At 45.4% G+C, this 14,547-nt stretch overlaps 1 protein-coding gene across 1 annotated transcript in view; it reads right to left on the bottom strand.

Moving 5' to 3' along the window:
- The window catches only part of CDCP1 (CUB domain containing protein 1), a 49,250-nt gene extending 35,302 nt beyond the window's left edge, over positions 1–13,948 (bottom strand). Inside the window, exon 1 of the mRNA XM_083468095.1 lies at positions 13,636–13,948. Coding sequence (XP_083324221.1) covers positions 13,636–13,714 — 79 coding nt within the window. The 5' untranslated portion in view covers positions 13,715–13,948. The remainder of the gene's footprint in view (positions 1–13,635) is intronic.
- Positions 13,949–14,547: the final 599 nt, after the last annotated feature.

The following is a 14,547-nucleotide window of genomic DNA, read 5'->3' as shown; positions in this document are numbered from 1 at the left end:
TTATGTCTCTCTTCTCTTGGGTCCATAAAAAGGGAATACTGATGGTAACTGGCTGCTGCACAAAATCCCTTTTTAGTACAGTGGCACCTTGGTTCTCAAACGCCAAAGATCCAGAGGTGTTCGTTTTCAAACGTTTTTTGGAAGCCGAACATCCAATGTGGCTGTCGGCTATTGTTTCCAGGGCGCCTGCACCAATCAGAAGCTTTGCCTTGGTTTTAGAACATTTCGGAAGTCAAATGGACTTCCAGAACGGATTAAGTTTGGCTCTTTTGTTTTTGCTATTTATTTCGCGTTTTTGTTTTTGAGGCTTTTTGGTTAATTTGCTTTTGTGACTGTGTGGAACCCAGTTCAGCTACTGATTGATTGATTGATTGATTGATTGTGTGACTGCGGAAATGGATAAAAGCCCCCCATCCAAACAATAACTATCATCAGTGCAGGTAAGAAAAGAAAAAAATATTTTTTAGCATCTACAGTACTGTCTTATTTATTTTATAGTACAATACATTGATTATTGCTTTCATTTTATGGATCAATGGTCTCGCTAGATAGCAAAATTCATGCTGAATTGCTTTTTTTAGGGGTTGTTTTTAAAAGTCTGGAACGGATTAATCCATTTTGCATTGCTTTCTATGGGAAGGCGTGCCTTGGTTTTGGAACGCTTTGGTTTTGGAACAGAGTTCCAGAATGGATTAAGTTTGAGAACCAAGGTACCACTGTACAATCAGGCACTCCAACCATGAAATTATGAAAATTGGGAAAATCAATATTCACTGAAGTTCTGCACATGATGTGCCTTTGCCTGATTTTTAGAGATATTTCTCTCCATATTTCCTCCATATTTCACACAAGAGCTCATCCAATTCAGGAGAAAGCCATCTAACCTTCAGGAGAGGCTTTTGGATGGCTGGACTTTTTGGATCCACAGGATTTAGCAGTGAAGAGGTCACCTTCCACCTAACCCCTTCCTCCAGTGTCCATCCATTTTATATAGATTTTTAAATTTGCTTTTACATTGCGAGATCAAGGCGATACAACACGACTTTTGTAAAACAAGCTCTACCACTACTGCCAAGTATGAAAGGAATGGAAGAGAGTAACGTGAATAGCCTTTGGTGCACAATAATTTTAAAACGTGCACCCCAGTTTTTGGGTATCAGTACAACATTAAGCCCAGCAAAAACAGTGGATGTGTGAAGACTGCTAAACATGAGAGGGAGGCAGGCAAATGAATGACCTGTTCTTGGAAATAAGTCTAGCTCTTCTTTCAAATGCAAAGGAAGTGGTTGCCACACTCCAAAATCACTTTCACAGTTTATTCCACAATACCAAATGTGGGAAGAATATTGTGAAATCTTGTGTATGTGCACACTCGCTAATGAGATTTGGTCTTCATGAACTAGTATTAAAAAAAACCTCGTTTTCATTCCGCATTCAACACAACAGAGGAACTCTTATTTGGGGATATGTAGCAGATTTTCAGAACAACTGCAAATGCTGTCGAATTATCATTCCGGTATGAGCCTGGTACAGATAGGACTAGTCCGGAGGCCTGTGTCTGAGAAGGGTACACAAATTGCCAGTAAGAGCTACAAACTGTAGCCAGTCCCCAATAATGGCAGCAGTAGGTACTAAGAAGTAACAGGCAGCCTGTTGACCAAATTTGAACCCCATTGAACCTACATTGAGGATTTCTAGTGCTCAGTAGTGCTCATGACAGTCAGAAAGGGCTAAAAAGCACCAAGCCAGCTGGGAATTAATGAACATGGAGAAGGAGTTCAGAAGTAGGAGGAATTATGTAGACATAAACGTAGCAACTAACAACATACTTTCCTCTACATTCCCTATCTCCTTGTCTGGAGAACTTCATGAGGACATGTGTGTCCTAATTCCCAGCAGCTCAGAATCTGCAGGTCAGCAAGAATAGAGATACTTAGATGGGGGGTTTGTGACAAGGAAACCACTGCAAACAGAAAGTTTGCACAAATCAGCATTAAAAGGGACAAACTACGTCTTTGCAGCTAAGCTGCAGGTTTTTCAAAATGTATTGCCTGTGCATTTGAGATATGTGTGTGTGATATTTGATGGAATCAGAGCAGGCATGGGAAGGGGATTTAATTATTATTAATACTACCTTTTTTAAAAATTGCTTCTCATGCAAGAACTGTTTCAAAGTGACTTCAAGGTAAAGGTAAAGGGACCCCTGACCATTAGGTCCAGTCGTGGCCGACTCTGGGGTTGAGGCGCTCATCTCGCTTTATTGGCCAAGGGAGCTTCCGGGTCATGTGGCCAGCATGACTAAGCCGCTTCTGGCGAACCAGAGCAGCGCACGGAAACACCATTTACCTTCCCGCCGTAGTGGTACCTATTTATCTACTTGCACTTTGACGTGCTTTCGAACTGCTAGGTTGGCAGGAGCAGGGACCGAGCAACGGGAGCTCACCCCTTCGTGGGGATTCAAACAACCGAGATCAGCAAGTCCTAGGCTCTGTGGTTTAACCCACAGCGCCCCCGCCCCCCAAAGTGACTTACAAATCTGTAAAATACACAAACTTTACAAATACTCTGTTTCAAAACAATTGCCCTTCCCTGCTGTGCTCCTGGGGGAAATCCTTCTTCTGAACCTGGTATTTGCCTTTGATGTGGGGGGGAGGGAAGAATTTGCCACAAAGAGACATTTCCCCTTAAGGCAAATAGCACCTTCCTAAGGCGGATTTTCCTCCAGACCACAGCAGGGGAGAGTAAGGATTAAATTCCCTCTCTCTGCTCTCACCCTTCCAACCACACCTGCTGGTGCAATTTGCATTTTGAAAAATCAGCAGGCTAGATGCAAAGATACAATTAACACCGTGTCTAACTTGTCCCAAAGAGATATATGAACACCTCGGGCTGAAATGAGAAGTGAAACAAGGGCAAGAGAGTGAGGCAAGATAACAGACATGAAAAAAAAAAAACCACACACACACACCATTCCAATATTTTCCGCAAGGCACTGCTTGGTGCTGCGCAACACCCAGCATGTAACACTCAAAAGCGAGGGCAGGACAAAAGAACAAGGAAGTTGTCAGCTGGACGCAGAACCAGTCGGTGTAAAGACGCATGTTTACACTGGTAAATGAAGCTTCTGCAAACATTGAGCTACAAAGCTAAACCTGTCTTTCAAAGGGACTAACTAAGCACGCATTTCTCCTAGATTGTGTACCTTGGACCAGATTGCTTAGGTGCCCTTTAGGCCTTACAAGAGTGCTGAGGGAGGCACTTTCCTGTGAATTCTTCCCATGGTCTTCCTGTAAGGTCCATGGTACTGTTGGGGTCCGCTAATCGGGCCCAAGCCGCCTCGGTCACTGAAAAGCCAATAAATGCTAAAGACAGAGGAGATTCCCAGAATCACTCCTTTATTCAGCTGAGTAAAACAGAGCGGGCAAGCCACACTCACCAGTGTGATGGTGAAGCCGCCCCAAATAACCTTTATTCATACTTTTTGTAGGTATCCCCCCTCCCTTTCCCTCTTTCAAGGTTCCTTGCGCTGATCTAAACAGGACACCCTGCCTGGAGACCTTGAAGGGGAGAATTGCCTGGCAGAGGGAGGTTTTCCTGAAAATCGCCTAGCAACGTTATCTGGTCTTCACATATTTGTGGCTCGCCCTCCTAAATACTAAAGCAGGCAGTTTTCTACAGAAGCAAAATGGCATCAGTTAGGCTAACCCAAAAAAAAACAGGACAAGAACAGGCCTCTGTGGCTCTTCCTGAGACCCCACAGTACCAGTGAACAGGCCTGATTTTAGTGGCCAGCATGCCTGAATAATCTGCAAAGCAAGACCACACGGGTAAATGGTGCCTCTGAAATCACTCTGATCTTAAACCTCAGCAGCCTTGCAGGCTGTCTTCTGGAGGTGAAAGGGCTAAGGAGTAAACACATGCAGAGTGGAGTCCCTAAGATGGTTGGATGGTGCCTTGTACACTTCCTTCTGGCAACTTCTTCAGCCAAGCTGGTGCCAAATGTGACGTCAGGCCGAGAGGGGAATCTTGTCTTCTAGGCAGCCCAGGACTTCCATATACGCTCCTCAAGCTTGTGCCCCATGGAGGTCACTTTGGTGCTGATAACTGCAATGGCACAACGGCACTTTTCCCCTGACGGCGTTGGGTCGGCCCTCACTTAAATATAGGGCACCCCCCTCATGGAACACCACTTCCACAAATTCCCACAGACTATCTTGTGGGGGACGTGTGTGAAGGAAAACTTAATGATTTGGAGTCTCAGGCAGGGTTTGATCAAATAAACAAGAATGATTTTATTAAACAAAGGAAGTTTATGACACAAAGTGGGTAAACCAAAGGATACTTCAGATTATAATGCTATTTCAGGTAGCCGTTCACTTAATAATATTTGTACTAAATCTAACTGATGTTATAGACTTCTAATCAAGCACAGCTTCTTTTAAACTTCAGCTGTTTATGTTCAGTAACTTCGCTTCAGGTAGATGTTACAGGTTTTTAGACTCAGCGGTAAATGCTCAGCTTATTTCCAGTTATTTCACAATTCTTCCTCAGTTGTTGCACAGCTGTTGACGCCTGATACTTTGGTTCTTAAACAAGGTGGTATTTTCTGTCAGTTACACACCCCTTTGGCAACCCGACTCCTGAGGTACTCCAAGTAACAGACCCAAGGGAACTCCACACCCCTCTTAACTAGTTTGGGAGTCTCAGAGACTCCTTTCTCTAGCTTGTGATATATTCCTCAGAATGAATGTTTCTACCCAGAACCAACTCTCTCTCCTCTCACTCCCTATCTCCTCGACTGTCTCTCCAAATCCTCTCCTTTTCAACTCCCTCTCCTGGAACCCCAGCAATCAGAGGCTGCCATTCATAACTGTTTGCTGGCAGGGAAAAGGGAAAAATAAAACACTTGTTGACCCAACCTGCCCAGCAAAACAAACTTTTCCCTCACACTAACACAGTGGCTGGACTTCATCCCTGGAGTGGCACTCCATTGTCTCTTCAGACAAGGGGGTGGGGGTGATGGTGAGGAGCAGGAGAAACATTGAGCATTGCACACGAAGAAACAAGACGTCATACTTTTGATACTTCAGTTATGGTGTATTCCTATACAAATCCACCCAAAAGAAAGTCCCGCTGAGTTCAGTATGGCTTCCTCGCAAGTAAATGGGTACAGGGCTACAGGCTACAGCTGTCCCTTCCTGAATACTTTGAATATGCTTCTATGTCACTCTATCCTGGCTAGTGATCAATAGTAGATCCTTTCAAACAAAACACTGGGAATATTTATCAGCAGATGACTAATGCTACATAATAAAACATTAGAATGCCATTACCACCAAGTTGTAGCCATTGATGTGGCTTGTCCAGGAAATTGTTATCAGTCAGTTTATTAGTAATACTGGTGCTCCAAACAATTTTGAATCAGATGTACAGTCACACCTCAGGTTACAGATGCTTCAGGTTGCGTTTTTTCTGGTAACGGACCGCTGAAACCCGGAAGTACCAGAACGGGTTACTTCCGGATTTTTGCGGCCGCGAATGCGCAGAAGCGCCGAATCACAACCCGCAGAAGCGCAGCTGCGGGTTGCGAACGCTGCAGGTTGCAAGTGTGCATCCCACACAGATCACATTTGCAACCCGAGCGTCCACTTTTTTCCAGAAAATGTTCTGATGTTCTAAATATTTTAGGACCCGATTTCACATGTTTGACTTTGCATTCAGTAAACAACACCCAAAGGAGTGTGCCGTGTTAATTTTGGGTGCTATGATATAAGCATCTCATGTATTCCCAGTAGCCAAGGTTCTGTTTCATCAGGTTTACTTGGAAAATATTTATTGGGGTAGTTGCAAATACGGGAAAGGCCCTGGCAACTCCAAGCAGGGCTAAGACTCTTTCTGAAACCCTGGAGAGCAGCTGCAAGTCAAAGCAAGGCTACTTGGTCTCATTACAAGGCAGATTCTTATGTTCCCATTGCAAAACCCAACAATTCAACAGCAATTACTGCCTCTACATTGCTAAAACTCTTGAGGAAAAAAGAATGAAGGAGCTGAATATTTCTAATATACTGTTACCCAAAGAGCTCTGTGGAGCTTCCTAAAGGTGGTCACCTGAAACGTTTAATCACATCTTAGGGCAGTTTCAGTTTTTCTGGTGTCGCCTCCATTGTATTAAACAGTTCACATTCAAAGGCAACATGCTTCACTGCCAACGCAGAGCAGGTGGAAAGTGACAAAGCCACAAGAGAAACTTCTGTAGAAACTCCATCTCCAGCTTTAGCTAATGGTTGGACCAGATGACACTCGGGTCTCTTCCAACTCCACAATTCTGTGATTCTATGAAATATGCTACATAAGAAGGAAGTATTCTGGGCACTTTCAGATATCACTAGGTCAGTCCACATCTATGATTTCACCAAACATAAACTGCTTAGAGCCAGCTTTGTGATGTCAATGATTTTGGATTTGGAGCAGCTGGCTGGTAAGTCCAGGGAAGTTCTCTGAATTGCACAGAGCTGCTGTCCAGTTCTGCAAGGGTTTAAGGAATGCTTTTATTCATTTGATTTGCAATTCAGCCCATCTCAAATGTTTGGAGTGGATAACGAAAACAAACTAGTTGAAACAAAATACACTAAGCCTTATTAATTGCACATGGTACATCTTACCATTCACACCAGTCATCAAAATCTAGTTGAAGATGACACGTCTGGAAGAAGACGCTTGCCGTCAGACTTTATGAAGCCTCCTAGATATAATATTCTTATCAAGAACGCCTCTCCACACCAACCTTCTCATCCCTAACTTGGCACATAGCTAAGTACACTTAAGAGAGAGAACTCTTCTCCTGTCTTAGGAATGGCAACAAATGTTGGGTCCAAGCTATATAAACAAGCCCATAGAAAAACAGGGAGCAAGAATAATAGATACCATAGGGATCTACTACCAATGACATATCTAACATCTGGAGTAAGGCCACGGCTATCTGAACTTCCTGTTGTTGCTTCAGCATTATAAAGGTCAGTCCCCTGTAGAGAGCTTTACAGCAGTCTAGCTTTGAGTTTACAAATACATGAATGGTGGCTGCTATGCAGAAGGATGGATTTTATTTAAATCAAATCGATTTAAATCACTAGTCAGTAAGACCTGATTTAAATCATTTTTTTCTCTACAGAAAGACTCATTCTTCCTGGTATAATCATAATATTTACAACCAGATGAAGGTTTCATTTTTGGAATAATAAATTTTCAGAGTAGTTTTAACTGTTCTATCAAAAATTACTGGTTTGGTTATACTAATAGAAATGCATAGACAGATAATTATGAAATTATTGTGAGGTTTAATAAGTTAACTGTTTATATTTGGACAACTTTTCTGCTGTACTTTATCAGAAGGAGAAAAATAATCATTTCCTTGATAACAATTTAAACAATTTATTTAACTAAAACAATAACATTATAGCATATGTATCCATGTTTGTTAACTGATGTGGTTAAACAATTCTTTAAAAAAGACAAAAAACAGACTGAGTTTTAGCACACATGAAAAACTTAAAACAAATCCTTATTTCCTGATGAATAGCCTTTGGACTATAATGTAACTTAAATAGAAAGCTATCTTTAGAAAGATTTTTCTTCCAAAAGCCTTTTATTTTAAAAATCCAATTTAAATAAAATAATCCGGTTTTTTTTTTTAGTCATTGATTTTTATCCACCCTGGTTGGTCAATAGGATTTTGAAATACCTCTTTTTTTCCTCTGTGCAAATCTGGATCCATATATATGCATAATGCTGTTTTCTAAAATCTTGCTGCTGTCTCCAAGAGATTCATAACGTATTTCTCTAGACCTGAGTTTGTAAATAAATAGCAAAGCCACAATAGGTTTTCCAATTTTCAAAAAAGATATTGTAGGGCTGGGAAAAGGTGCAGAAAAAAGCGATCAAAAGGGTGAGGCACCTTCATTCACGATATTTCAAGTGTGGCGATGATACTATATTGTTCAGGGTGGTAAACAAAACAAGGTATTAAAAGGAGCTCCGAAACTACCTCTCCAAACTGGCTGAACTGGCATTAAAATAGTAAATGCAGTTCAACACAAGCACATAGGGACAAAAGAACAGCAACAACCCCAACTTCACATATACACTACTGGAGTCTGAACTGGTAATGACTGGGCTGTGATGGGTCCCTGTGTGAGAATGGCAACTCTGTGTGTGGCAGCTGTGGAGAAAAATGAATTCTGTGTGGGAAAAGAAGAAAGGGGCCCAATAATAATAAAAGTGCTAATATCATCATGCCATTATAGAAACCAAATCCATGTGGTTGTTTTGGTCACCCCATTTCAAAAAGGATATGGAAAAGGTGGGAGAAAGGGCAACTAAAATTATCCCTAGGAGGAAATTTGGGGATAATTACCTGAGAAAAATGGTGACAGGGTAGAGGTGTAGAAAATGTTGTGTGTCTTGGAGAAAGCATGTGGAGAGGTTTTTCTCCCAGTTATAAAATACTAGCGCTTGGGGGTTGTCCACTGAAATTGGTTAGCAGTTAAGTCAAGGCGGGACGCGGGTGGCGCTGCGGGTTAAACCACAGAGCCTAGGACTTGCCGATCAGAAGGTCGGCGGTTCGAATCCCCGCAACGGGGTGAGCTCCCATTGCTCGGTCCTTGCTCCTGCCAACCTAGCAGTTCGAAAGCACGTCAAAGTGCAAGTAGATAAATAGGTACCGCTCCAGCGGGAAGGTAAACGGCGTTTCCGTGCGCTGCTCTGGTTCTCCAGAAGCGGCTTATTCATGCAGGCCACATGACCCGGAAGCTGCACGTTGGCTCCCTCGGCCAATAAAGCGAGATGAGCGCCGCAACCCCAGAGTCGGCCACGACTGGACCTAATGGTCAGGGGTCCCTTTACCTTTACTTTAAAGTCAAGGCACAACAATGGTCACCAAAGGGGGACTAGACAAAAACCATGGAAGGTTTGTTTGTTGGGGCTATACAACCACGAGGGCTACGTGGAAACTTCAGGTCTGGAAACAGAACATCACTGAATGCCAGTTGTTGGGAGAGAAACATTGAGAGCCAGTGTGTTGTAGTGGTTAAGAGCGGTAGATTTGTAATCTGGGGAACCGGGTTCGCTTCCCCGCTCCTCCACATGCAGCTGCTGGGTGACCTTGGGCTAGTCACACTTCTCTGAAGTCTCTCAGCCCCACTCACCTCACAGAGTGTTTGTTGTGGGGGAGGAAGGGAAAGGAGAATGTTAGCCACTTTGAGACTCCTTCGGGTAGTGATAAAGCAGGATATCAAATCCAAACTCTTCTTCTTCTTCAGCCTTCATTTCTTTCTTGTGCGATTCCCAGAGGCAGCTATGGGAAGCCGGATGTGGGACTTTTGGTGTAAGTCAGTCAAGATTTCATGTTCTTATTTAATCACCATTAGGGAGAAGATCCAAAACCTTCCAGCAAGATAAGTCACATCCTTCAGGGATTTTTTCTTTTCTTTTATGCACAATAATTCAAGAGTTATCTTCCAATGCTGTCTGGGTGATATTTAGTCAACATTCAGCTATGCTGTTGCCTGACTACAAGCCACAAATCTTCCTACAGTACAGCCCATCCCTAGATCAAAATAATAGCATTAATTCACACCTTTTTGTTTTCTAGAACACAGCCGGCCCATACCATCTTCCCTGCTTCTAATTCTACAGCTATAGTACACAGACAGGATGCATTGGAACTTCAGAGATAAGACTTCTACGGAATTTCTGTTGGTCAGCTTAGTAGCTTTGTTTAGATTTGCTGACATCCAAATCAAGTAAACCAACTGGGCCTATTCCATTCTTATCAGTAAAAAGGCTTTGGGGATTTATTGAAGCTCCACTTCTCTTAAAGGACCAAGAATCTGGATTTCCTCAATAAGCTAATAAAATTGACTTGAAATGCTTAGGATAACAATCATGTTTTGTGCATAGCATCCGAACCGTCAGCGATGCAAATATAGCATTAAGAAGGAGCCAGTTAATAACTGCTATTTCCTGCCTCTCTTGACTCAGGGAGGCCTAGTGGAATGAGTAACATCAGCTGCATGTTGTAAGAAGATCGCTCTTTTTTATAACAAAAAAGTAAGACATAGAAGGAGCTTGGAAGGAAAAACCACTTGTATTCTGGAGCAGGGAATTAAATTATGTTTAAGTGTGCCGGGACAAAAACTGGACGTACTACTTTTCCGTTGGTGTCCTGAACACCTTCACAAATCATTAACTCGCTCAAATGAGGCAACATTTGCATAAGTTGTGTATAATTAAAGCTTTGGGGGAAAAGCTCTGACAACACAAATATCGAGGGTGAGTGCATCAAAGCTACTACACAGACAACACCAGAATTGTTGGGATCGGATCGGACAACTTTCTAGGTCAGTGTTGCAACACTTCTTAAAAAGCTGCTTTCTGATAAACTGTTGGAAGAGTATGGCCAACCAACAGTGTTCCCACTCACAACCTGACTGTGCCAGCAGAATAACATCAGAATGATATCCTGACACCAGAACCACAGAGCCTAGGACTTGCTGATTAGAAGGTCGGCGGTTCGAATCCCCGTGATGGGGTGAGCTCCCGTTGTTCGGTCCCTGCTCCTGCCAACCTAGCAGTTCGAAAGCACATCAAAAGTGCAAGTAGATAAATAGGTACTGCTTTGGCAGGAAGGTAAACGGCGTTTCCGTGCGCTGCTCTGGTTCGCCAGAAGCGACATAGTCATGCTGGCCATATGACCGTACGCCGGCTCCCTTGGCCAATAAAGCGAGATGAGCGCCGCAACCCCAGAGTCAGCCACAACTGGACCTAATGGTCAGGGGTCCCTTTACCTTTAACCATCATGCAGATACATCGAAGCATGGAGTCACTCCACACAAACTAAGAAGAACTCTGTGCTCCACCCTCTCATAAAAGGGATTACTCTCCTTAAACTAAGTCAAGTTGCCATTTTGGGGTAAGGACCCCTGACAATTAAGTCCAGTCGCGAACAACTCTGGGGTTGCTGCGCTCATCACGCTTTACTGGCCGAGGGAGCCGACGTTTGTCCGCAGACAATTTTTCCAGGTCATGTGGCCAGCAGGACTAAACCGCTTCTGGAGAAACCAGAGCAGCGCACGAAAGCGCCGTTTACCTTCCCACCGGAGTGGTACCTATTTATCTACTTGTACTTTTTGGCGTGCTTTCGAACTGCTAGGTTGGCAGGAGCAAGGACCGAGCAACGGGAGCTCACCCTGTCACCGGGAATTCGAACTGCTGACCTTCTGATTGGCAAGCCCTAGGCTCAGTCGTTTAGACCACAGCACCACCTGCGTAAGACAGCTCAAAAGCCTTATTTTTCAAATGATGGACTGACTGTGATTCATTATCAGTTAAACATCTGGCTAGTTCCGATGACAACCTTGAGCTACATTAAGAGCTTTGAGAACATAAAGAATAAAAGTCACTTGATCCAGGGACAGCCCACATATATATTGGCCTATTCCAACCTCTTTTTCTGCACATAAAAAAGCTTTTTGGTTCCTGAAATTCATTCCAATTGTGCAGATAAAATATAACTGATAGAATTCTACAAGATGCGGTATTAGTGTGTGAAGGCAGTAATAATCCCCAGTCATGCACCTCTAGATAATGGCACTGTCTGGCACCTTAAACCTAAGTTATGGGTGCAACAATGTCTAGGTGCACTTTTTTTGTAACAAGAATACAAAGCTGAAAATGAATGAACTGCAGCGAAAATTCATTTTTCACATGGTCTAGTCCTTCCCCTGCCCACCCCCCTAATTATTCTTAAGAAGGTCTCTTCTCCAGTCTTCAGAGAGTAGCTGGAAGTGGGGAGGCAGAAAAAGTCCTCCTTTCCTTCCACTCTGCAGTTTTAATCTGAAATCTTAGGCACCCAGAGCTCAGAGAAACTGCCTGCACTAATGAAAGTCCCTGTTGCAAAATGCGCCTAGGACAATGGAAGTTTCAAACACTGCATTGGAGAGTTACGGCGCCTGCGGTGGCTACAGCAACTGGTATGGGAGAGACATGTTTCGCTGCAGGCGGGGCAGATAAAGGCGTCCAGTTTTGCTGCTACATGCGGGGATAGTACTGGAAGTATATACCGCATTTTTTGCACCATAACACTCACTTTTTTCCTCCTAAGAAAGTAAGGGGAAATGTCTGTGCGTGTTATGGAGCGAATGCCTGCGGGTGACGGGGGGGATCTGCTGCAGTCGTGAGCAGAGGATCCATGGTTCCCCTTCCTTCCCTCCTCCGTGGTTACAAAGCATGGATCCACATGGATCCTCAGGATTTTTGCATTGGGCTGCTCCAAATCACATGTCTGTGGCCACAGCATGAACCACAAAAATCATACATCTACTGTTTCATTCAGAATATTTTTTTTTCTTGTTTTCCTCCTCTAAAAACTACGTGCGTGTTATGGTCGGGTGCGTGTTATAGAGCGAAAAATACGGTACATAGAATAATAGAATTGAAGAGTTGGAAGAGATCCTGAGGATCTGCAACGCAGAAACAGACAGCTGTCCCATACAGGGATCAAACCTTGGCATTATCAGCACCATGCTCTACCCAATTGAGCCATGAACTGTGGTATAATCACGTCTTCAGCACTAATAAGCCGTCCCAAAGCAGCACAGATATACCAAAAGCAACGATAGTGGAAGTGAAAAATATTGTAGTGTTTCATTAAAACAAGCAAACAAACGCACTAGCAGCCACCAATCACTTCAGCTTCAGGACGTCCAGTTTAAGAACAGCCCTGCAGGATCAGGCCAAGGGCCCATCTAGTCCTGAATCCTGTACTCACAGTGACCAACCAGTCCAACAGTGACCAACCAGCTTATATGGGAAACCGGGAAGCAGGCCCTGAGCACCAGAGCATTCTCCTCTGCAACTGAAGCATAACTGTCTCCTACCATGGAGGCAAAAGCACATTCATCAAGACTAACAGCCACTTATACAGCCTGTCCTCCACGGATCTGCCTTCTCCTCTTTTAAAACCACCCAAGCTGGTGGCCGTCACTATTTCTTGTGGCAGCGAGTTCCGCAGTTCCACTGCGCCAGCTACCAAAAGGAGACATGAAAGTTTTCCTTGGCAGAGTGAATAAGTAGAGATGCCCGTTCACTTCCTCCGCACCCCTTTCAAGTTTCAATGCCATCTCCAAACCAGCCCGATCCCCTTTCCTCAGACGGAAAGAAAGAAAACTCCGAAACGAAAGAGCTCCCCACCAAGTCGCTTTCAAACTTTCCAGGCTCCCGCGCTCACGGGTGGCGAAGGCGCGGCGCACGCCAGGAAGTTGCCAAGGCGCGCTGGCTGGCGCGACGTCGATTCTCCGTGGAATCGGAGACTCGCAGAGTTGGAAGGGACCCCGATGGGCATCTAGCCCAACCCCGCGCGACGCAGGACTCTTTCGCCCAACTCTGGGTTCGAACCCACGACCCCCAGTCCCACGAGCAACCCACGGGGCTCTCCGGTTACCTCTCCAACCCGCCCTCCGCGATTCGGATAAGCCTTAACACCCGGGGGAGAGGAACTCCCCGCTTCCGATCCGCCGGGCGCACTTTCCGCGGACCCCACCCAAAACACGCGTGGGGCGCAGGCGCCCGATCGCCGCTTACCTGCGCGCTGCAGGGTCACGGCCGCCAGCAGCAGGAGTTGGGCCAGAGGCAGGAAAGCGATCCAGAGACCCGCAGCCATCTCCGCGCATCTGCGCCCCCTGCGATCCTGCAAGGAGCGGGGTGGGTAGTTTCTCTCCTCCCTGGTCGCCGGACCGTGGAGGAGACTCCTCCGGGGTGGCTGATCTGGTGGCGACGCCCTCCTCTTCCTGCTCTGCCTCGGGTCAGGAGGAGGGAGGCGACGGCTCCTCCCTTTCCCTGCCGCCCATCCCCAGGTGCAAAAAGGGACTCCTCCTCTTCCCCGGTGCGCGCGCTTGTGGGAAAAGGCCAGGGCTGCCCCGGGGAGGAAGTCGAAGGTCCCGATTCAACGGCGTTTCCCAGCCACGAGCTGCCGCGTCGGGTGCCCCTCGAGGGTGCCCACTTTGCGCTCCCTAGTCGGAGAGGATCCGTGGGATTCTCAGCTCACGCGCCTACTCTTGCTGATGTGCCTGGGCGCGCCCTGTCTGGGGAAGACAAGAGATCTTCTAACTAACTGCCCAAAATCCTACAAATTGTAATGCAGGGATCATGGAATGGTCGATTTGGAAGGGGAATCCCGAGGGTCCTCGAGTTCCAACCCCCTGCGATGCAGAAATCTCTTGACTCGAACTTGGGACTCTGAGATTAACAGACTCCCGCCGTACCTGCTGAGCTAATCTCAGGCTCTTCTTAAAGGGACCCCTGACCATTAGGTCCAGTCGTGGCCGACTCTGGGGTTGTGGCGCTCATCTCGCTTTATTGGCCGAGGGAGTCGGTGTACAGCTTCCGGGTCATGTGGCCAGCATGACTGTGCCGCTTCTGGCAAACCAGAGCAGCGCACGGAAATGCCGTTTACCTTCCCGCCGGAGCGGTACCTATTTATCTACTTGCACTTTG

The sequence above is a fragment of the Podarcis liolepis genome, assembly GCF_965112155.1.
Source record: "Podarcis liolepis genome assembly, chromosome: 12".
Taxonomy (NCBI): domain Eukaryota; kingdom Metazoa; phylum Chordata; class Lepidosauria; order Squamata; family Lacertidae; genus Podarcis; species Podarcis liolepis.
This window is presented reverse-complemented; position numbering and strand designations above follow the sequence as displayed.